Source organism: Columba livia, chromosome 7 (genome assembly GCF_036013475.1).
Source record: "Columba livia isolate bColLiv1 breed racing homer chromosome 7, bColLiv1.pat.W.v2, whole genome shotgun sequence".
In the NCBI taxonomy this organism is placed as follows: domain Eukaryota; kingdom Metazoa; phylum Chordata; class Aves; order Columbiformes; family Columbidae; genus Columba; species Columba livia.
Genome location: NC_088608.1, coordinates 32,361,436 through 32,385,496, shown reverse-complemented (window position 1 = coordinate 32,385,496; position 24,061 = coordinate 32,361,436). Strand labels below are relative to the sequence as shown.

Here is a 24,061-nt window from a genome sequence, read left to right as displayed (position 1 = left end):
TTGGACCACATAAAACCCAGGCTATTGCACTTTCTTCAATTAATTTCTACTGGAGCTAGACATAGCTTTAAAAAGCCATTATTTAGAAATCATCAGCATTTTCAAGATTGAAGAATTTACTGTAACTGCCTGTACATTTGTGAAATGCCTAACTACATTCTTGGTTAAAAGCCAACACTTCATTTCTAACTCACAATGTCCTTAGATTCAATTTTCATTTACTGAATCCTATTCTACTTCTGTCTGCTAAATAAACAGTCCTATTAGGAATATATTTCATTCCCTTTAGTAGATAATCACAGCCAATGATGAAGACACTCCTCACATTTTTGAAACTAAACAGACTGCATAATGGGACATGTTTCAGATTTTTGCTAGCCTCATATTTTCTACCCTAATCATTCTGCTATCACATACAGAAATAATACCATTTTCCTACCTTACCTCAATATTGCTTGCCTTAGACTCATCAGCACTGCATCACTGTCTTCAGCAAAGCCCCACATACAGACACTTAGTTCAACCATTTACAACATTCATTTGTCATCACTCCTTTCCAGTAAGGACACCTGCTCCATATAAATGTTTCTAGGTAACTTCAAAAGACACTTAGGTAAAAAAGTAGATTTTTTTTCTTTTCTGTTTAGTTTACAAAGTGATCCAGATTTCTTCTAACCTCCCTGGTCTCTTCATGAAATAAAAGATCTCCAGCATGTCACACAATGTTAGGGATTGGAAGGAACCTCGAAAGATCATCTAGTCCAATCCCCCTGCTGGAGCAAGAACACCCAGATGAGGTTACACAGGAAGGCATCCAGATGGGATTTGAATTTCTCCAGAGTAGGAGACTCCAAAACCTCCCTGGGCAGCCTGTTCCAGTGTCTGTTCCCCTCATTGAGAAGAAGTTTCTTCTCAAATTTAAGTGGAACCTCTTGTGTTCCAGTTTAAACCCATTACCCCATGTCCTACCGTTGGTTGTCACTGAGAAGAGCCTGGCTCTATCCTCATGACACTCTCCCTTTATATATTTGTAAACATCAATGAGGTCACCCCTCAGTCTCCTCTTCTCCAGACTGAAGAGACCCAGCTCCCTCAGACTTTCCTCATAAGAGAGATGCTCCACTCCATCATCTTTGTTGCCATGTGCTGGACTCTCTCCAGCAGTTCCCTGTACTTCTGGAACTGAGAGGCCCAGAACTGGACACAATATTCCAGATGTGGTCTCACCAGGGCAGAGTAGAGGAGAAGAACCACCTCTCTCGACCTACTAACCACCCCCCTTCTAATCCACCCCAGGATGCCATTGGCCTTCCTGGCCACAAGGGCACAGTGCTGGCTCATGGTCATGCTGCTGTCCACCAGGACCCACAGGTCCCTTTCCTCTACACTGCTCTCTAATAGGTCATTCCCCAACTTATACTGGAACCTGCAGTTGTTCCTACCCAGATGCAGGACTCTACACTTTCCCTTATTATATTTCATTAAATTTTTCCCCACTCAACTCTCCAGCCTGTCCAGGTCTCTGGATGGCAGCACAGCCTTCTGGTGTGTCAGCCACTCCTCCCAGCTTAGTGTCATCAGCAAACTTGTTGATAGTACACTCTATTCCCTCATCCAAATCATTGATGAATATATTGAATAATACAGGCCCCAGTACTGACCCTCGGGGCTCTCCAATAGATGCAGGCTGCCAGCTAGACTCCACCCCATTGACCATGACTCTCTGGCTTCTTTCCTTCAACCAGTTCACAGTCCACCTCACTGCCCTGTCATCCAGACCGTACTCCCCCAGTTTAGCTGTAAGGATGCTGTGGGAGACTGTGTCAAATGCCTTACTCAAGTCAAGGCAGACCACATCCACCACCCTGCCATCATCCATCCACCTTGTTATGTCCTCATAAAAGTCAATGAGGTTGGTCAAGCACGACTTCCCCTTGGGGAAGCCATGTTGACTGCCCCTAATGACCGTCTTATCTTTGACGTGCCTTGAGATCACTTTCCCAGGGATGGAGGTGAGGTTGACCGGTCTATAGTTACCCAGGTCCTCCTTCCTGCCCTTTTTGAAGACTGGAGTGACATTTGCTTTCCTCCAGTCCTCCCCTCATTCCCCAAGTCACATATAAAAATGCTAAATAGCTTATGAGGAAACAAAAAGCATATCTGAAAACATTTGATGATTCTCCGTTTAAGACTTCATTTCAGACTTTACCATATCAGTAATCTTATTTAGATTGATTTGTATGGCAAATTATAATGTACTAATGATAGACACTTTTTAGTTTTCTGTATTATTCTAGCTCTCCATTTCATGAGTCACTTTTACATCTTAAAGACAGCTTCAGAAGTATCCACAGATTTCTAGCACAATCTCACTGAGGCAGTTTCTTAGTACAGAAGGAGATGAAAGAATGGAATTAGTTTTTGTAACACTCGACTCCTAAGCTACAAAACTGAAATACTGCTCCTTCATATGGGATATAAAACCACAAGATTTTATTTAATTCTTGAAACCTAGTCCATGTGCTCTCAATATAAAACTAACTTGTTTATGTGAGTTAGGACAGATGGCATGGGGACCTAAACTGAGTTTTACTCTGAAAACCAGCAAGGGTTTACCCAATAGATCTGAGGGGTTTTGTAATCAAAATAATATATCCTCAGTAAGAATGCAAGTAACAATTTGTATTACTTTTTATTACCATTAGCCCCTCAAAACCAACTCAGTTTTGAAACTGAACTGGATTCTATTTGTCTTTTTTGGTCTCCCTCTCCCAAATGTAGAGCTACTCCTTCATACACAGCAGCTGTTCCACCCACTCTGACAGTCAGAGGGAATACCTGACCACTGTTCTCCACAACTGCTCATCCACAGACAACTTGCAATTTCTTTCTAAATCTAGGCACTTGGGAACTGACTTAACAGTTTCAGAGCTTTTATTGGAGATGTCAAATTTCATTCATCAGTAGGTACAGCAACAGATGAGCATGAAGAATGTGGACATTAGCTTTATTAATTTTTCAGAGCGTTATACATCAATATACCTCTGTGGGCTCAGAGAGTAGTGCTATGGCCAGTTATGAGATACAAGTGTGTAAAAACCCACAGAATTCACTGGCCATGGTTTTGACTGTAATGCTTAAAATATCTGTAATTGAGAGAAAGATAAAACCCAACACTACCCAGAAAAATCAAAAATTTTTCTGATAACAAGTTGCACCAGCCTGTTCTAATTCACAGGACATTTCTAGAGAGAAACTCTGGATAAAAAGAGGTTTAGAAAAACAAAAAGGCAGTCTGGATATAAGGAGAGTGAGACACTACTTGGAAAAAACAAGCTGAGAAGTAGACACTCCAAAGAAATCCACCTTAGAGGATACACAACTTATCAGCATACAAAATTAAGAGAAAAATAATTATTTCAAACCCCACAAAGATACGGTCATCTTGCTCATTGAGCTGCCTTGTCTTCCTCACCTGTCATATCATTCTTTTATCTTTCACTTTTACCTGCAGCTGTAACACCAATACCTTAAACCATTTCAAGTTCTGTTCTGCTTCTGCCTTCAGTCTGCAGGCACTGGAAAAAACCCAATACAATTTTTACTCAAAGGAACTGCAGTTACTACAGACATTTAATATGTTTTTAAAGATCTTTTCTATGTGAACACAGCCATTGCTGCACATGCGATAAAAGGCCCATAATGTTTCAGCCATAAAATGTACCTCTGGACCTCTTTTGTATTTGCCCTGAAGGAAATCCTAATAAAGTCTCCAAATTCCAGCCCTTAACTGATGAAATTCTGTAATACTCTGCCTCCAGATCAGACTCAAATTTACTGCAATCACACTGGTGATTTTTTAAGGTACTGCAAAGATCATTTTTTGTACTATGGAGAACAACAACAGGTACATTCAGAATTACAGATCAACTACTCACTAAAACAAACATAATTCCTCTCTCAGTTTCTATCATTCCCACAATTATATGTATATTTATCCTTTTTCTGGAGTTGAAAAAAACTGGCAGAAAATCACCACAAGAAAAGCATTTTTCTCTGCAAAAAATTAAAGGAGAAAGCAGAAAAGAGAAAACAGGGGCAGAAAATCAGAACCTAGTCAGCGGCACCAAACTATATCTGTTTAACTGAATATTAAGATACTAGATTACCAGAAAATTATATAATGATATAATGATATAATGATAGCTGGCTTTGAACAGAAGCTGGATGTTTAACTCTTTATCATGCTTAGAAAAATTATCATACAATAATATCAACCCAGTCCCAGCATATGAGCCTTAAATTTTCAAAAGCACTTAGGCATCTACTCCTACTAACTTCTGTGACAAAGAACCTACACACCTTCGCAGATCTTTAGATACTAACTTCTGCTAAATGTATAGATACTATTTTGAGAATAAAAAATTGGAAACCTCAAAAGACATTGGTAAATGGCTTACATGTATGGGGTGTGCAGCTATATTACATTAAGATGCTAAACTACAAGTAGATCAACTATCATTAGTAAAACAGTGGCACATACTTGTGTAGCTAAAATAGACAAATTAGAGTTGATGCAGACTCAGAAAAATACCACTAATAAAACCAGATCTCAGCTGTGTCATTAATATATTGACTAGAACAATCCAATGACATACTTAAATCATATTCAAATACATTTGGCTGGGAAGATAAACAAAAAAGTTACCCTTATTTCCTCTCATTAGTTTTATTACAGTAACTTCTGGCATGAAATTCATGATGAATGAATCCAATTAGTAAAAAGATTTCTTAAAGTAATAAGAACAGGATTTGTAATATTAGGAACAATATTTATAGCTCCGAATCTCCAACTTAAAAGCCTTTCTGACATTCATAAATTATTTAAGAAAATAAACTTTGTATTCTAAAGAAATAGAGGGATTGTTTCAGAAGGTATAAAATTTAAGACAATCTAATGCATCGCTGAGTAGCTGATTTAGCTGAATAGAACAGTCTCCTGCACGGGTGTTGGCACGTTTGGGCCAAGCTCCTCAGACCAGCTTTGGCACGTCCAGCCCGTTTCACTGCCACTGTGGCTGCCTGATCGGACACATCACCAGATGGTGGCTGGAAGCTTACAGTGTGTGTATCCTGACGAAAATAGACATAAACTACACACAGAAAATAAAGAGCTCCTTGCTATGATTCTCAGACGAAAAAAATCAGTTAACATAGCACCAAGGGTAAGAATACATGAAAGTAAATTTGTTTGGTTGTGTTTTTAGAAAAAATACAGGAGTTAGAGAACACAACACAGGATCCAATTAACCTTAAATATTTTCCAAATACTGTCTGCCTTCTCCTCTCATTCTTTGTGTTTACACAGTTCCTAAAATACTTTATTAGTACATAATAGGCTGTGTTCCATTAAAATAAAGCAAAGCTCTATAAATAAACAATCGTGCCAACAAAGCCCTTTCAGCTCCTCTTCATTGTTATTTCCAAAACTATTTTAGCCTGGGTGGATTTTTGAGATCAAAGGAATTCTAGGCACAATGGTTGTCCAAAGCTTTGGTGGCAGGCAAAAAAATTAGCCATACACTATGATTTTGCAAAAGAGAAGAGACACTGGAGGGTCCAGATCAGAACAGGGGAAGTTTAGTCAACAGAACAGGAGCAGCAGAAGAAAAAGCTGCCAAAGCCTTATGTGCTGGGACTCAAGAGAATATCTCTTTCAAATTACTATTTGTTTGGACAAAATCATTTAACAGTCGACTGTATATCAAAAACTCCAAGTGAGCATCCAAACTCAAAATGAGGGTTCTTTTTACCAAAGGATAATCTTTAAAAGTAAAAATCTCTCCTATTCCATCTCTATCTTCAATACTATTTTTCATGTTTGTAATAAAGCAAAACCAAGGATAATGTAATGTCTTCACATTCACCAACCCTGTGATCTATGCTGAAACACATAATTGCAGTATTTTCCCTAAGTATGACATCAACATGGATATGTGCAGCTCTTTTTCTAATCATTTTTCCACTGGGTCCAAGCCAGGGTATGTATACCATACAGCATATGAATGATTTCTGCATTAAGAGTGAAGTAGCAGTATTTTTAATATCTTCACTAGTACAAACATCCTTTTATGACCATTTTCTTAGTCAATGAGCATGAAAAAAAGATATATATATATATATATATATATATATATACACACATAAACAGCTGAGAGAGATGTCATAGCTATATGCATTGTTCCTAAATCAAGAGCTAAGTACTCAAACCAAAAGAAAAAAAAAAAATCAGTATACATCAGAAGTGTGAAAATACAAATACAGCGTACACAAAGAATACACACGTTAACCACCACCACTGGTACATGTGACCAAATTTAAAAACACTACATACAGGGATTTTTTCCTTGTTTATTTGTTCTTTTACTCTTTAACCTAGCAAAATTTGCGGAAATTGATCGACAAATTTAAATCACAGCAACTGATCTCAGGTTTTGCTGTATTGCTTTATGAGAACAATTTCTTTACAGGTGCCACAGAAACATTGGGTAGGTTTTGCTTTCTACCATAAGTGAAACATTCCTGCAAAAATAAAAGCAGCTTCATATATGTAGTGAATTAAGTGTCTGATTGGCCGATCTGCTTTGGATGATTTACAATATAGAGCACATTATCTGAACTGTATATACGCAAGATGGTAACTTGTAAACAAATACAGAGAAATGTTACAAAGTATACAAAAAAAATGGAAACTGAAGTCACCTGCTGAGTATATTGTAATACAGCTATCACTGGCCTGTTTTGAATAACAGAATTCTATACTAGACTTTTAAACTCATGGAAATAACTTTTTAATTCAGCACCTCAGTTGAAAGAATTTGGAGTATTTACAAAAAACGTAGAAGTAGGAAAGAGAAGGGCAGCTGTTACAGAGAAGAAAGGAAGAGCGAAAGGAAAGAGAAAAAAAGCATTATTTTAGGTGAGATGTGAAACAATTTCAATTAATCCCCCCCGGCAAAACCAAAAACCACAAACACACAACCCCTCAACACACACGCAAACACACACTGCACATTTCTGCCCCAAGAACAAAGCTCTAAGAGATCACAGCCAAACTCCACAGTAAGACATTAAACTGCGCTTATATAAAACCAAATACTTTTGCAATATAATACAGAAGCATCCACAACTATATCCTGTTGTTCAGGTACGCTGTTGAGCAGTTGTGCTTTATACAACTGGTTGCATTTAGCAACAGCAGATTTGATCCACCTTTATTGTCTAAACATCAGTCTGTGAAGTTCTCTCTGTTTCACTGGCATAAAAAAAAAAAAAAAATCCATGTGTATATACATCACTACAGATTAGTTTCCAACAGAAATCTTCCACCAAGGAACCTGTCCTCAGGAAAGCAAGACTCTTACTTGACGGGAGTGAAGGTGTTACCATTTGACAATTGTTCAGTGATCTGAATAAAATGAGCTGGTGTTAAGGACAAAGAAAGTATGAACGGAGGTGGAAGGCAGCAATCTCAGAGGCTCTTTCTTGGATAACACCGAAAGGCCATTAACAGCTTCTCTGCATCCCAGTGCTGTTCCTCCTGAAGATTATAAATCTTCAGTACTTCATCGGACCTCAGTCTCCCTGCTGAGAGATTTCACTATGGTCATTGCATGTAAGAGAAGATGAACAAATCCATGGTTATACAACAACTATCAAATCATGATCAAACCTACCAAGCCTAGATTTGAACTGGAGATTCAATTATGAAAAGTTCTGTGACCCATTAACATTATCTTCATACTATGTGACACTAACGAAAAATAATTAAATTTTCTGGAGGAAACAGTCTGATTATTAATTCATAAACTGTTTGAAATAGAGCCTTAGCATTTCATTTCATTGTATTCAAATAGAAACAATTAAGACAGTACTTTCTACTCCCAGAAGTAGTTTGTATACACAAGACAAACAACCCTGCACATGGTGAGGTGGTGCATGTTCCTGCCAGGGTACTTCTGGTATGTTAGAGAGATTAGTTACCATGAAAACTAAATGCTAATGTTGAATTTCATTTTCCTTAAAGTGATGTTTACATATGCAAAGGCTTTGTTTAAATATTGGAAAAAAGACTGTAACACTAAAATCCATAATTTAATATTGAATAGTTAATTTAAAATATAAATACCACAGTTAGTGAGCACCTGAGCCCTTCCTTCCCGATTTTAGGGGTCTAAATGCTTATTTCATATTCCAATCACATTTCAGTAACTTGAAAGGGATCCAGTTTCACACATGAGTAATTTAAGCCAAACTACATCAAAATGGAAAAACAAAAAACAATTAGTATTGTTAACTTTGGCCTCATTCAATCTATTATTTCTTGTTTAAGATGATGCAGTAGTTCCTTTTAACCTCATCCCTGAACACCAATGTAAGTCAGCTGCTGGATTTTGTACTGCAAATATTTCTTCTGGAAGAATGTTTCTTTAAAAATACAGTGGTGATTGCTCCCCCAATTCAGATATGTTTGTCATTCTGAACACTTCAATTTACAACTGTATATCAATTAAAATTAACTAAATATTTTAGATGTATTTTATCAATACCCCAAAATACCTAACTAGATCATTCCTTTGTTGTATTGGAAACCAAAACTATGTGTTTACGGTTCAAAAATTATTATGCAACTCTTCCCAACTTTTGCATTACAAAATTTTTACTATGAAACTGACCTTAAATAACAGAAGAATTATAATTGCAAATAGACTTCTGTAGAATTTAGTTTTTCAAGTGTAATGAACTTTGTGACAATAACATCACAACAAAGGTACCCAGGCAAGCATGCACTGCCGTATGTCTTGTGCAGCAATTTCTCTTTCCTTTAACAGAAGGGACACCTTGGTAAGAGGTACCATTCAAAACAGCAGTACAATTGCACAGCGACGTTTTACCAGCAGAATCCCATCTGGTGGTATTTCACCCAGCATGTTTCAAAAATAACGCAGTGTAAGCACTGTATACATTTTCCAGTGAAAGCATAAACACAACTAAAGCATTCTCCTTCCTGAGCCCTCTGAAATTCCCAAACAACCTCCAAGAGAAACGTCAAGGTTTTGATGCTTTAATTAAAGGGAAAACAGAGTTAATGAAATTACTCAATTATGGTCTCAAAGGCCAAACAAAGCTGACATTACTGATGGTTGTACAAGCATTATTTCACCACCTGCTGTGCATGCTTTTTATGGAAGCTTTTGTTCTGTTGTTGAGCTCCCTTTTAAACTGTGCAAAGTCAAATCCTATTGTAAAGCCCCAAGTGAATGAGAGAAAGCACTGCAGGAACTCCTGGGGGTAAAGCAAACCCTTACGTACAACACAATTCCCAACTCTCCCCATTTGACAGGGGAGGAATCCAACTACTGAGGAAGACAGCAACAGCACCCACTATCAACAAAAATAAAACCAAAAATTTTAAAGTATTTTGATTTTTCTTAATATTATTTTTTTCGTATTATCTCAGCAACATTGAAAATTTTTTCTTAAATTAAATATAATTTCACTATGTCCCTTTTCTAGGGAACTGAAGTTTTATTATCAGCAATTTTTGCAAATGATTATAGCAAGAGTGAGATTCACAGCCTCACAGAAGACTGGCTATTATTCTAGAATCTGTCACTATTGATATGCAACTACAGAAAGAAATATATGAATACTGCATCTTGCTTTCCAACATTCTTCCATATTTGTTTTCAGTCTCAAGGGCCTGTTATTTTATTATTCTTAGCAGCATGTAATGACTCAAAACACACAAAATTCTTTAGCACATAGACACCCTCAGGATGCTCTGCAAGGTAATTTTATCAAGTACTAATTGCTTCAAAAATCTAACAATCTATTTCTAGAAATACACAGCTTTGGGTACCTAGATTTAACAAAGCTGCAATGATGCATGGAAAACTGTATCTATGTTGCCTTTTATAGATTTTTTTTTTTTACAGACGTATAAATATTGTGATAAACACCTTTATTTGTAGCTAACATTCTGAAACACTATTTTCTCCATGTAGGCCTGTCATTTAAAAACACATTTAAACAAAACCTAAAACTAAAGCCATCATCACATCATCTATTACATACAGAGTATCATGCACAAAAATAAAACAAAAGCATGGATTTCATCAAAAAAAAAGTTTATTTTTACCATTTTCAAGTCTATAGGGTTTAAAAAAGTACACCTAACAAAACATCTAATCCCTTTAAATTGAAGTCCACCAAAATCAACTGAAGAACACTTTTTAGCTTACATCCAGTTAATCTTGGATCATATTCTTAACATCTGACTCACAGAACATTAATCCCATAAGCAGAAGTAAATAGGCAACATATTCTAAAACTACATACTCTTTGCTGCTCAATATCCAGTTCCATGACACTAACACCAGCTCCTACTGTGTATGTGGATCACAATCCCACTGTCAAGAAGCTGCAGATGCTGCATTTGTTCCAGAGCTCAGTCTGCACCCATGGGTTCCCAAGCCCCCCCGCTCCCACTGGCACATCTGCTGGAGGTGTCCCCACCTGCAGGCACCAACAAGAACCCTTCCCCTCTCCCCAGCCAGCAAATCTAATGGGAATTATACAAACTTAGTCTGATATTCCTGTTCTTTAATAGAATGTCAGAAGTCAGCTGCTCCTTTAAGGCAATGCTGAATGTTTCTTTCCTTAAGTACGATTTTTGGGGGGAATCAAACTAGTAATGCCAACTAAGCAGATCCTCTGCTGGTCAATCAGAACATTTCCTTTCCCAAGGGAACACTGCACCTTTGTTAGTCCTCAGAAAAATCTGTCTTTCCTATTCCACTAACACAAACTCTCTTGACAATCTATTCCACCATTTACTACTATCAATTTTGTTTAATATGTAATCTGAATCTTTCTTCTTTGATTTCTATTCTATTTCTCTTTCCATCATGGGTTTGTTTGTTTTTAACAGAATTCTCTTAAATTTCAAGGTGTAACCTGTTCTCCCCTTAGTGTTTTGTGTTTTTTTGGTTTTTTGTTTGTTTGTTGTTTTGTTTGTTTGTTTGTTTTTCTGTAGACTACGCAATTTCTCTTTTCCCCTTTTCTTTGACAGTTACGTTCATGGACTTCTAATTGTTCTTATTCCTCTATTGTAGATGCTCCACTTGTCACCTGAAGAGCTGTGATCAAATTGAATACAACACTGCAGCCGGAACTAAATGCCAGCTTAACAAAGCAAGAGGAATAGTCCACATTCCCCACAATATTCCTGGGTTACACAGCAGTATGGTATTCAGCTAATTTTCAGTATCATGTCATTGTTAACTCATGCTAAGCCTGTTTCATACAAACCCTAGAGCCTATTCTAAAAGGTATTTGATCAACTCTTTCTTGTTCTGTATTTGTACATTCGATCTTTTTTTTTTTTTAAGGTAGAATTTCATACCTTTTCTTACACTGTATGTTATTTCTTTAGATCAATTCTCCAATAGGTCAAGTTTTGAGCTGCACTCCTCTCCTCAGTTGCACTTGCAGTTCTACCCTCACCAAACCCAGTTCACTTGGTCTGCAAGTTTAATCAGCATATTTTCTGTTCCATTTTCCAGATCATTAATGACAACATACCCCAGCAAAAGCCTATTCAACATATCTGCATGTTTCCAGTCTGTGTTCCAGTAATTTAGGAAAGTTTCTGTCCAGCCAGATTTCCACAGCTGCAAATAGGAATGACCTGTGAGCCAGTATTCAAAGCCTTCTTAAAAACATAAGAGCTCCTGTATCTTAAGAATAAGATAAAGTTACAATATTCACTACTCTTCTACCCATGAGCCCTCTTATCCTGATATATGTATAAACTTAGACTGGATTAAAACTTTTTTCCTTGCAAATCCTTTTTCACTGTTACTTCTTTCCCTTTTTCTGGATGTTTGATAAAATTTCATTTCTTCATTACAAATTACTTCGGTAACATAAGTTACATTGTCTACTCTGTAATATCTTAGTTTCTGCTTTTTATCTCATTTGAAATACAGGCATTGTATCTTCTTTTTCCTTCTCTAGTTTGCGATTTTATATCTTCTTAGCTGCCTGTGTTCTCAGCTACCTGTCTGGAGTTTTCCTGTACCACTGAAGGTCTGTAGAAATATGTATTTCTCGTATTATCTGGGATGATGTCAGTCATCTTCTCTCTATTGCATATCTAATCAGTGCATTCTTAGTAACCTCACTACAAACACAAAATGATTACCTATTTCATTTGTGACCCTGCCTAATAATTTTGGGACCTCATCTTTCCAATTATGTCTCAAAATGCCTCAATCTGATTAAGTAATCATTTGGTTTCAGCTTCCTTTCTATTTGAGAGCACAGTATCAGTAGTTCTTTTAAATTTTGTACACTTTCTTCCACAGAACTGAGGAGGAACTTGGGTTTTACACACATTTACATGTGATATTTTGACCTCAAGTCTTAATAATTACAAAAGCTATTACATGTTTGCGTGGTCATTGGATTTCACTTTTGGGTTAGCTATTTTTTGTGTTGTTTTTTTTTTTTTCACAGAATCACAGAATGTTAGGGATTGGAAGGGACCTCAAAATATCATCTATTCCAATCCCCCTGCTGGAGCAGGAGCACCTAAATGAGGTTACAGGGGAAGACATCCAGGCAGGTTTTGAACATCTCCAGAGTAGAAGACTCCAAAACCTCCCTGGGCAGCCTGTTCCATTGTCTGTTACACTCACTGAGAAGAAGTTTCTTTTCAAATTTAAGTGGAACCTCTTGTGTTCCAGTTTGAACCCATTACCCCATGTCCTACCATTGGTTGTCACCGAGAAGAGCCTGGCTCCATCCTCGTGACACTCACCCTTTATACATCTGTAAATATGAATGAGGTCACCCCTCAGTCTCCTCTTCTCCAAACTAAAGAGACCCAGCTCCCTCAGCCTTTCCTCATAAGGGAGATGCTCCACTCCCTTCATCATCTTTGTTGTCCTGCACTGGACTCTCTCCAGCAGTTCCCTGTTATCATCAGGGCACTGGAGGAACCTCTTAGACTGTGGCTGGCTGGCCGAGTAGTCCTCCCAACAAACATCAGGGAACTTAAAATCCCCCACCACAACCAGGGCTGCTCTCAGCTGTCTGTAGAAGGCCTCATCAACTTCCTCATCCTGATCCGGTGGCCTATAAGAGACACCCACAACAGTATCACCCTTGCCAGCCTGCCCTTTAACTTTCCTCCACAGACTCTCAACTCGCTCATCATCCGTGTCTGGACAATACTCAATACATTGTAGTTGCTCTCTCACATAAAGAGCAACTCCACCACCACGCCTGGCTGGCCTGTCTTTCCTGAAAAAGACATAGAATCATAGAATGCTAGGAATTGGAAGGGACCTCGAAAGATCATCTAGTCCAATCCCCCTGCCAGAGCAGGAATACCTAGATAAGGCTACATAGCCATCCATGACCACATTCCAGTCACGTGAGCTGTCCCACCATATCTTTGTAATTACCACCAGGTCATAATCTCCTGCCCTAACACAGGTTTCAAACTCCTCCTGCTTATTCCCCATGCTGCACGCATTGGTCTACAGGCATTTTGGAGAGCGAGCTGAGCACATCGATTTCACCCCAGGGGTATAGGAGGCCTCCCAGCCTTCATGATCTCTCAAGTGATGCCCTACAAGCCCAGCTACAACCCCAGTCCCCCTTTGAGTTTAGTTTAAAGCTCTCCAAATGAGCCCTGCTAATGCCTGTCCCAGCCTCCTTTTGCCCCTGTGAGATAAACCTTTCCCATGTATCACTGTTTGGACTGGTGTCTTGTAAAACCAGCCGTTATCGAAGAACCCAAAGCCCTGCCTGTAGCACCAGTCCTGTAGCCAACTGTTTACAGACTGAATTTTTCCTATTCCCTCCCATATCAACACCCAAAACTGGGAGGAGGGAAGAGAATATCACTTGATCCCCAGACCTTTACCATCTGTCCCAAGGCCTTGAAATCTTTTTTCATTCCCCTCAGACTGCGGGATGCGGCTTCCTCCCCATCTGTCTGAAAGATCAGCAGTGGGTAGTAGTCCATCGGGTGCACCAGGTTGAGGAGCGTTCCGGTGATGTCCCTGATCCGGGCTCCAGGTAGACTGTACACTTTCCTATGATGAGGGTCAACTCTGCAGATTGGGCCCTCCATCTCTCTCAGAAGGGAATTGCCTACTACAATAACCCTTCTTTCTTTCTTATCTGAAGCGGTCTTGAGGTGTAGGGTCAACTGCCTCTTCCTATGTGACCTCATACGTGGGCCTTACACCACATCCTCACCTCTTCAAGATCCAGGGCCTCAAACCTATTATGGAGAAGCACCTGGGGAAGCAAAGCAGGTAGGGAAGGGGATTGCCCACAGCCCCGAACTGGAACTCACTTCCAACCCTCGTCATATTTTCTGTCCCCTACCTCTGCCCAACAGCAACAGGGCAGGAGCTGTCTCAGGTCTTCTCCCTCTGCCCGACAGAGCAAGGAGTTCATCACCTTTTGGGGGTTATCCCCCTGGAGCCTCTCTGAGTAGCATGCCAGGGAGTTATTCCATCAGTCAATTTCCTTTTCACACTCCCTGATGTTCCTCAGCATCTCAATCTCCTCCTTAAGCTTTGCCACCATGCTGAGCAGATCTTGCACCTGCTCACAACTCACACAGTTGGGATAGCGGCCATCGTCATCTGGCAGCAGCAGGCTCTGGCACTCCCTGCAGCCTGACACCTGAACAGCCACAGTTCGGAGCAGACTGTCTGTCTGAGTTACTACAGTCTTCTTCAGAGAAGCTCTCTTTCTGGTCAAGACCATGGTCAACAACAGTATGAGACAGTGGCAATAGGTGAGAGAGTCTAACTAGCAAAAGGTGACAACCTCTACGCCCTAGTGCACGAGTTACCACATCTGCTGCTGCAGCACAGCGTGGGTGCTACTCACCCGCGCCACAAGCCGATTGCCCCTTCCAGCGCCTGGTGGGCAGCGACACGTCCCTGCCCTCCCAGAGGCTTTTTCAAGGCGAGGGGCAGGGGTGTGATCGCCCTCACCGCAGTAACGCCTACTCCACATCAGCTGCTCTCACAAGGGCTGCCGGGAGCTTCCAGGTCTCTTGAGAATGAAAGTGCCCGATTTAGAGGAAAAAAAAAAAAAAAAAACAAACACCAAAAAAAGGCTTCTCTATACCTCAAAGATTTCACTTAATCGGTTAATCGGGACCCACCGAGCTGCCTCCGATCAACTGGTTTTGTTTTTTAATATATCATTGACCATAATTTCCAAATCTGTTTCACATAAACATGTAACACCTCAACTCCAGAAATGTCCAATAGACCTTTTAATAAAGTTTTACATCACATTAAAATTCAGAAAATAAAATTGTGTTGCAATACATATTTGGAAATAGAATTTACCAAACGTAAAGAAGCTGCAATCACCCTGCTAATAACTAATAAAAGCAATCAAACATAGCAGGTACTCTGCAAGGAAGTTGAGAGAAGAAAAATATAAAAATTGGAAAAATATATTTCAATAGGATAATGAAAAATCATATTATGAAATGTTCTCTATAATTTTAATGACCTGTGAGTGCATTTTAATTAATTTATAAGGTTAAAGCAGTTATCTATGCACATTCTTAATCTAACAATATTTATGCTATTGATAGTGGCATATTAAGAGCTAGCTATATAAACAGTTTAGCCTAATTGCCTGTTACTGTATAATTTAATTGAGTCTTGTAACAAAGATTTTAAAATCAGGAGAATACATTCTCTCTCAGAAAAATTCCAGTCGCTTTTTCACTATTTCAGTGATAAACTTCATATCAAAGGGACCTTTGTTTTTAAATTATGTGTCAGCTTTTATAGGATATTACAACAACACAATGTATGTCTGTCCTTCAAGTAAATGTTCTAGCTCAGCTATGAGTCATATTTGCATCTACTTCAAAATAAGCACAGGCATTTATTAGATCACTATTTAGCTCTAAGACACGGAAGAGCTTATAAATAATTTTTATCACCATAGTTCACGCCTATGTAACAGTACAGTTAATATTGACATCTATAATTTTGTCTCAAGGATACAATTTCATGACAAAATATATTTCCTTTTCACTAAACGTCATATAATCTAAACGCCTAAAGTTTAAGATTGGATAAACCATTCACTCAGCTTTTGTAAGCTTTAAACATTGACTGACATTTACTCAAAAGAGCTAAACAATATTTCACAGCAAATTTTACCTAGATTTCCTGTTATCAGATTTCTTTTTCTCTATTTTGCCATAAATGCACTATTTGGATACACGATTTTTAACTGCATTTGTTTCTTTTATGTATTCTTTACATGAACTCCAGCAACTGACCAATTTGTGGCCTGACTTTTAAATCCTTTGTGGTATAAAGAAAATTTAAATGAAGCGTAATGTTAATCTGAATAGGTGTAAGTCAATTTTAACCCCTAAAAAAAAAAAAAAAAGAAGCAAACACTACACCTCAACAAACACAAGCATTTTTAAAGTGTTGTTTTACTTACTGTAAATGAGAATATTATTTTTCAGTACACTCTTCACTAAAGATGTTGCCATGTTGAATCATTGTAAGAATATAAGTCACAGAAGACACAGTAAAATTTAAAAGACTGTTTGAGATACATCAAAAGATTTGAGGCACCACATAGGAGTTTGATTCCCAAATATCACCTAAAATGATCTAAGGCAGGCAAGGCACTCATGTATACCTAATCCTTTTGACTGGAATAAATACAACTAAACTGTTGAGTAAGGATGCACTGTTTTAAAGAAAAAAAGTAACTTAGAACTGCAGTTCAATAAACATGCAGTACACGAGAGGATTTCATGAGTATCTTTGTTTTAAACAATTTTAACTCACCCCTTTACACCCTACAGCCTTATCATTCCCTCTGCCATCTATTTCTAACAGTCTAAGAAATAAGACCATTCACATGCAGTATCAAAGGGAGTATCCTTTGTAAGCAGAACGAAAATATTCAGAAATAATACACGCAGGAAATTTGAAGTGAAAAAAGGTATTGTTCCATTGTTGTAAATCATGTTAGACTCACACCTAAAGTTTAAGATAATTGCTTAGCCCTGGTAAAGTCTAATACATTCAAACATGCCTGTATTTTCTAATGTCTTATTTCTGCAGCTGCTCCAGTTTTCTAACCCATTGATTAAATAAAGACATCAGGGCCTCTGGTAGGACTTATTTGGGAAACTCAAGATCTGCAGAAACACAGCTGCTGGCCAGAACCAGGCAGCTAACAGTGCTCATGAATTTCAAAGAACAAGAAAGAGCCAGACAGGCATTCTACCTGTGTAGAGTTTATATATTCTGAAGTTTACTATGAAAATTCCAATTATTTCAGTAGAAACAGGAACAAAAAAAAATATTAATCAGCCAAGAAATTCTCATCTGTTCACAAGTCAAAATAAAAAGAATACCTAAGAGGCTGAGATTGAAGTTTCTAACCCCTGAATGAAGAATTCAGAAAATAGAGATGGATTGACTGGCAGGTGCCTCAGTAATAGTCAGATACTAATAGGTAGTTAGACAGCACAAAGAATTATTTCAAATATGTGGTTAAGTGTTTCAGAAAGCAATGGAAAATATAGATATATTTTTATTTCAGGCTCAGCAGAATGAAAATGGATGAAAACAGAAACAAAACACTATGTTTATCAAAGGAGAGGTGCACTGCCAGAAGACATGCCCCTGCAAAACCCAGATAGAAACATACAAAAAACAAGTCATCTGATACATTCTGTGGAAACAGGGAAAGGGAAGACTGAAGCTGATTCCAACTACATTAATGTAAGCCAAAGCTCTTTATCTTCTCAAAAAACACAGTTTAAACCCTTAACTGTGGTTCTCAAAGACAGACCAGTTTTGTAACAGCAACAGTTTTAAGAGCCTAAGAAATTTTAGATATTAGAATGTTTCCCTTGATTTGCATAAATAAAAAGCACTGTTATATAGTCCTAAAATGTAATCTCAATAAACTAACCAAGCAGAATAAATAACTCATTTTGAAAATAAATTTTTAAAAAATCAAGTGTAATTTTGATTTTACACAACTTCCGAACCGAAACAGCAACACAGCTTTAGTATACTGAAGCTTAGAAACTTTCCTTGACTACTAAGAAATAACTGATTTCTCAGAAATAACCTTATTTTTTCCCTTAGTCTCCCAGATATTATACTTTTTAGACCCAACTGAACCAGACAGATTGAAATGCTTGAAGCATTTACAAGCACTTCAGAATAGGTCACAATCTCTCCGGTAAAAAAGAAACTTAACAGAGCAATGAGCATTTAATAGCCAGTGCTCTTCCTCTGCAGCATGATTACATCACTCTCAAAAAGTAGCATGCCAGCTCCAACTAATCAAAGTTCCAATTATTCCCTGAAAAATTAGTTGCAATAGAAACTCATATTAAGAATAAAAACCCTTATTTCCTACCTGTCCTGTTTACTTTTACTAAGCATTTGTCACTACAAAAGACAGAGTTCTTTGTCTTGTTTACAGGTATCCTTCACCACAGCTTAGGAAAAGTTTAAAGCGTACTTCTTTGGATGAGACATTGAGCAACTGGAAAGAATGCTGCATACCTTTGGATATCTCTTGCCTCTCTTCTTCTCTGCATTTTTGCCTGGATCACATGAAGAGCTTTCAGCATCAAGGATTATTTGCTGCCTGGCTTCCCGAAGAGCTTTCTGAGTGGGACCCTCCAGCCCTTTCTTCCTTCGATATTCATGGCCTGCTATAAAATAAAACCAAAAAATATAATCAGAATGCATTTTTTACTTACTCTTCTGGAATACGCCCCTCTACTCAGTATTAGCTAGATATGCAAAACTCTAAAAGAAACACCACTTTTAAATTAAAGATATTCAGGTTACTGTGCCATAAATATAAATTATGTAACTCTGCTCCACAAATTATTTTGGTATGACCTATTTCAGCTTACCTAATGGTACCCTAGATTTTGACCCCAACATGCAGCCATGATTTTGAATCTTGCAGGACAGGAGTCACAGTAAGAAGGATATAATTCTTCTTTTCCCTTAGAGCCAGAACCATCATCTCACTACATGCTATCCAATATCTACCACTGATGCATTTTTCCAATTTACAGCCTGCATTCCCTTTTACTTCCCTGCACTTTCTCCCAACCCACCTTTCAAACAAGGAATTATTTATGGACAGTTAATTCAAAGAAATCCTAAGCAGGTAACATAGCTGTAAGTAGTCAGAAGAGTCTGAAAGGAACAGGGAACAGTATCGCATGTGGATTGTTGTCCAACACATCTGCCATAATCTGGCTGGTAGAAAGGATACTTTCTCCAACAGTCTCTGTATTGGCAGCTCACACATATATGAACACAGTCTCTCGCGATTCCTGTATTTCATTGCAATGTACTGTACAAAGGTCTACAGGAAAAAATAATGGAATACTGAATTCCAAAAGGATTTGAGCACTCACATCCCTCCAGTTCTTTGAAAAACAACTCATTATACAGCTAAAAGCCAGACTGAAACAAGTGTACTCCACCCTATGTATTTCTAAATGCTTGCTATTGAAAAACAGTTTTAAGATCTTGACACCAAAATGCAAACTTTCTGACTTAAAGGGGAAAAGCACCACCTTCATTCTTGAGGCAAAAAAGCAGATCAAGCAAACAAAAACTTCTTAAGTACACAACTTGAGTAAAACAGTAACTGATAAAAAACTGCACCTGGTCTAGCAAAATGTCTGTATTCTAGTTACAGTCACAGATATCATTAATAATAGCTTTCTCTGAGAAAGAGATAACAGCATCAGGCAAATCTGGTTATTTGTCAAACAGTTTCTACTCAGTAACTGCCACCCACCAGCATGTTGCTCACATAATACTTGGTTTGTTGGGGCTTTCAAAATACATATACTTAAAAACTAACAGAGTTATGACAGGTGAAGGGCCTAAGAAGTTAGTAAACATTAAAAAAATAAAATAAATTCTAAAGACCTGTTGCAACTGCACCCAGATGTCAAAACCCTGTGTTTACAGATTTTCTGTTCTGATTGTTTTGTAGATGGAAAAGGGACAATCAGATTTAAGTACTTTCGCTGAGGCATTTCAAGTATCTTTTTGCATGACCTTCTAACAGCAATTACATCAGATCAAAGGAAGGAAAAGCACAGTTAACAGGCTTAGCAATGAGTTAATTCAACCACGAGTAAAGAAACTCATCGAGTTCAGCTTTTGAATATAATTGAGTAATAAATAAGCAGCTGCTGTTTTTAGAAAATACAATAAATGTACCGAGCAAGTAACAGTTTTATAACATGTTTTTAGAACCAGCTGCTACAGCAGCATTCACTTAGGTCTATAAGCAAGTCACAATCAGCACTGCTTAATTCCTTCAGGCAAAAGTGGTCTTTTTTCAGAGCACCACTTAACACTGCGTCTTGATCCATAAATTAGGGTGCAAGTGCTCTCTTAACATACACCAATAACCTAAATAAAAAAAAATCATTTATTTCCCTTTGATAATTAGATCTTGCTGCTGCATCAAGGAAGACCAGATTCAAAATGAAAACAAAACCAGTTTTTAATGCAAGTTTTCTCACACAAAACATCCAATCCTTTTTAAAAAAACAATCTGAATTCAAAATACAACTTCTCTTTCAGAGATGGCTTCTGAGTGAGCATAGCAGAGAGAACGCAACAGTCTACAAGATGACTAAGACCTAACCCTAACTGTTAAATATAATAGTTCCTCTCCAACTATTAAATATCTTTCGTATCAACTTCAGACAAGCAAGGTAAGCAAATAGAAAACAAAAACAAACTTTAATAATTTTTAAGAGACCTAAAAACACAACACCAAAAACAACCTCTCTCTTGAAGGATTTATGTACAAAGCACTCTTTGCAAAGCTAAACAGCAGTCTGGCAGTGGGACAGCATACATTACATACTCTGCATTGTGGATGTTATCTTAAGTTGTTTGAATTTATCAGAATGAAAGCTGCTACACCAAATGCCTAAGTGATAAGTCCAGAAGAGTTGCCATAAAATTAACATGAACTACTGTTATCATTTTAATTTATGTAGCTACCAGATAGAAATTTACAACGCAAACTCACTGTGAATACTATGAAGGTTCCCTCTGTCCTTCTTTACACATTATATGACTCAAAAAAAACCCCCACAAACACAGAAAACACCAAACCACACACACCACAAACCCGCAATGGACTAGGTGTGCAGGACCTCATTGTCACTATTCAAAACCTCAAACAATCCAACAAACCCCAAACTAATTAATTTAAAAGCCACCCCCAGGGCCCATCAGCCAAAGCCAGCATTCTGTTCCACAGCCATGTCAGGTTGTGGAATTGAAGAAGCATCAGGAGCAGCAATGGCAATCTGCTGCTGCCAGGAAGAGCCGTTCTCCTTTCTTTGTGCTCTGGGCTCCATGAAAGCAGCACTTTGCCAGAAAAGGCATCTTACCTCAGCAAGCAAGAACTTGCCAATCTGAATGTTCATTACACAGAATCACAGATTGTCAAGGATTGGAAGGGACCTCAAAAAAATCATCTAGTCCAATCACCTCGCCAGAGCAGGAACACCCAGATGAGGTTACACAGGAAGGCGTCCAGGCAGGTTTTGAACATCTCCAGAGTAGGAGACTCCACAACCTCCCTGAGCAGCCTGTTCCAGTGTCCGTCACCCTCACTGAGAAGTTTCTTCTCAAATTTAAGTGGAACCTCTTGTATTCCCATTTGAAACCATTACCCCTTGTCCTATCATTGATTGTCACCAGAGGAGCCTGGCTCCATCCTCATGACACTCACCCTTTATATATCTGTAAACATTAATGAGGTCACCCCTCAGTCTCCTCTTCTCCAAGCTAAAGGCACCCAGCTCCCTCAGCCTTTCCTCATAAGCGAGATGCTCCACTCCATCACCTTTGTTGCCCTGCGCTGGACTCTCTCCAGCAGTTCCCCCTCCTTCTGGAACTGAGGGGCCTTCTAACTAAAACATACCAATTTACTAATGCATAAAAGCCAGCCCTGAAGGGATAGCAACTGAAAAAAAAAAAAAAAAAATGCAGCTGTAGGTCTCCTTCCAACACAGATTTGCACATCCAACAGCACTAGCTCCTTCTAAACTAAGAACTTAAATTTAGAGAAAAATGCAGCAAACACTTCTCCAGTATCTATGCACTGCTTGCTTCTCAAGGTCACATTTATTACTGTCTTGGGAATCAGAATTCAAGAGGTGACAGAACATGAGCATCTTTCAAGAGGTGGCAGAAAGTATTTGAATAAGAGACAATATCACCTACTGAGACATGAGTATAATCTACAGAGGGCAATAAAAATTATGTAGTATTAGAGGACAAAGCACTGGAAAGAAATTAACTGAAATATTGCTTAATTTATGATACACAGGTTATGAAGCAAATTAAGCTTGTACAAGCACGTGGGTGGCTGATGAGCTTAATTTGTGTTGAAGACTAAGTGATTTTTTTTTCAATATTATTTATAAAGTGCTCCCCTGCTTGTTACTTTTTGGTATTATAAATTTCTCTCAAGATCTTTGGAGAATAAACAAGTACTGTGAACAGCCGGAGAGTGGTTTTTAGACTTGCTCAAAGAACAAATGAAATTATGCAAAATACAAAAAGAGACAGATGGGGTATCTAAACTATAAGACACTAGCATGGGGGAAGGACCCACACTATATATCCTCAAAGACTGAGTATACTGAAGAGTTGAATGTTAAATACCCTAAACTAACAAAATAAAAAGCCTGTTGTCTTCCTATCTGAAGTGAGATGAAAATGAGCACTGTGCTTTTTAGTGGCAGTCACCAAGAGAGCTGATAAAATGTTTACAGTGCAAGCATTTTTGATTTAGTATTATGCTAGATTTCGAAATGAATCACAACAACTAAAACCTATAACCAGTCTGAGCCTGGTGATAGGAATATTTTACCTTTTGTCACAGGAATCCGAATACCACATCCAGACTCTAAATTTTGTAATGTGACTTGCAAATCTGTAACCTAATTTTAAAAAGAGGAAATATGAAAACATTGCTTTTGAACTGTTTGTTCACAACACACAGCATTTATACCTGCCTATTTAAGTAATAAACTCCGTCTACAATTTGAATTCTCATTATTGTCTTTAAGTTATTACTCCTAATTCCTAGATTTTTTTGGAAGTCCCAGTAAAATAATGCAATAAAATACAAGCCATACAGAATATCTGAAAACACTTTTACAGCTCTATTAAAGCAAGGCAAACATGTTATAGAATACTAGGGTTCTTACTGCACCATCAGCTTTTAACCACTATCGCTGCACTGATCTTTAACTTAATGATACAATAAGACATACAACTTTGTCTTGAGAAAGTGGCACATAATATGGTTTTACCTATTACCAAAAAAATCCATCACTGCATACAGGGCCTTACATATGTTCCTGAAATTCGACAGCATTGGACTGTTCTTTGTTTTGCATTCCTGATTCAGCATGACTGTATAGGGACAGTAACAGTTCTTTTTCTAGAGGATACTTTCTTTTATTTATTGAAATTCAAACATATAAACCTCAGCCTTTTAAAAGTAAGCACTCAGGTGACCTGAGAACAACTGGAGGCAGGATAGGAAGAAATAAGAGATGAGCACTATTAGAAGCAAGTGCAAGCATGGTCCAGCATGGTCCATTTTCCTGTTACCCACATATAACTGAGACTACTGCTGAAATGCAATGCCTTTTGGGAGGGTTTTGTTGTTGTTGTTTTTTGTTTGTTTGTTTTAAGCAAAGAATCTTCTGGTTAAACACATGCAACATAATTTCCTGCTCTTCATTCATCCTATCTGTGCTTATAGTACTTCCTGCTAAAGGGGCAGAATGTTATGTATAGCAGCCTATATATCAGATGAGATTATAGAAGTAAAATGCTACTCTGTTATCCCACCCACAAGAGAGAAA

The 24,061-nt window shown here is 38.0% G+C and overlaps 1 protein-coding gene across 10 annotated transcripts in view; it reads right to left on the bottom strand.

The window, feature by feature from the left end:
• Window positions 1–24,061, bottom strand: part of LOC102091186 (sperm-associated antigen 16 protein) — a 53,630-nt gene that overhangs the window by 5,070 nt on the left and 24,499 nt on the right. For 4 of the 10 annotated variants that reach the window (XR_010473737.1, XR_010473738.1, XR_010473735.1 and 1 more), the window contains 3 exons: window positions 23,056–23,125; window positions 18,678–18,829; window positions 3,476–3,578 (listed from right to left, as the gene is read on the bottom strand). Coding sequence is in view for 4 of the 10 variants with exons in the window: in XM_065069081.1 (XP_064925153.1) it covers window positions 7,636–7,647; window positions 18,678–18,829; window positions 23,056–23,125 (234 nt within the window). In the remaining 6 variants the exon portion in view is untranslated. Of the gene's footprint in view, window positions 1–3,475; window positions 3,579–6,080; window positions 7,648–18,677; window positions 18,830–23,055; window positions 23,126–24,061 lie in introns of those variants that run through there. The other 6 variants (XM_065069081.1, XM_065069083.1, XM_065069080.1 and 3 more) reach the window with 4 other exon arrangements.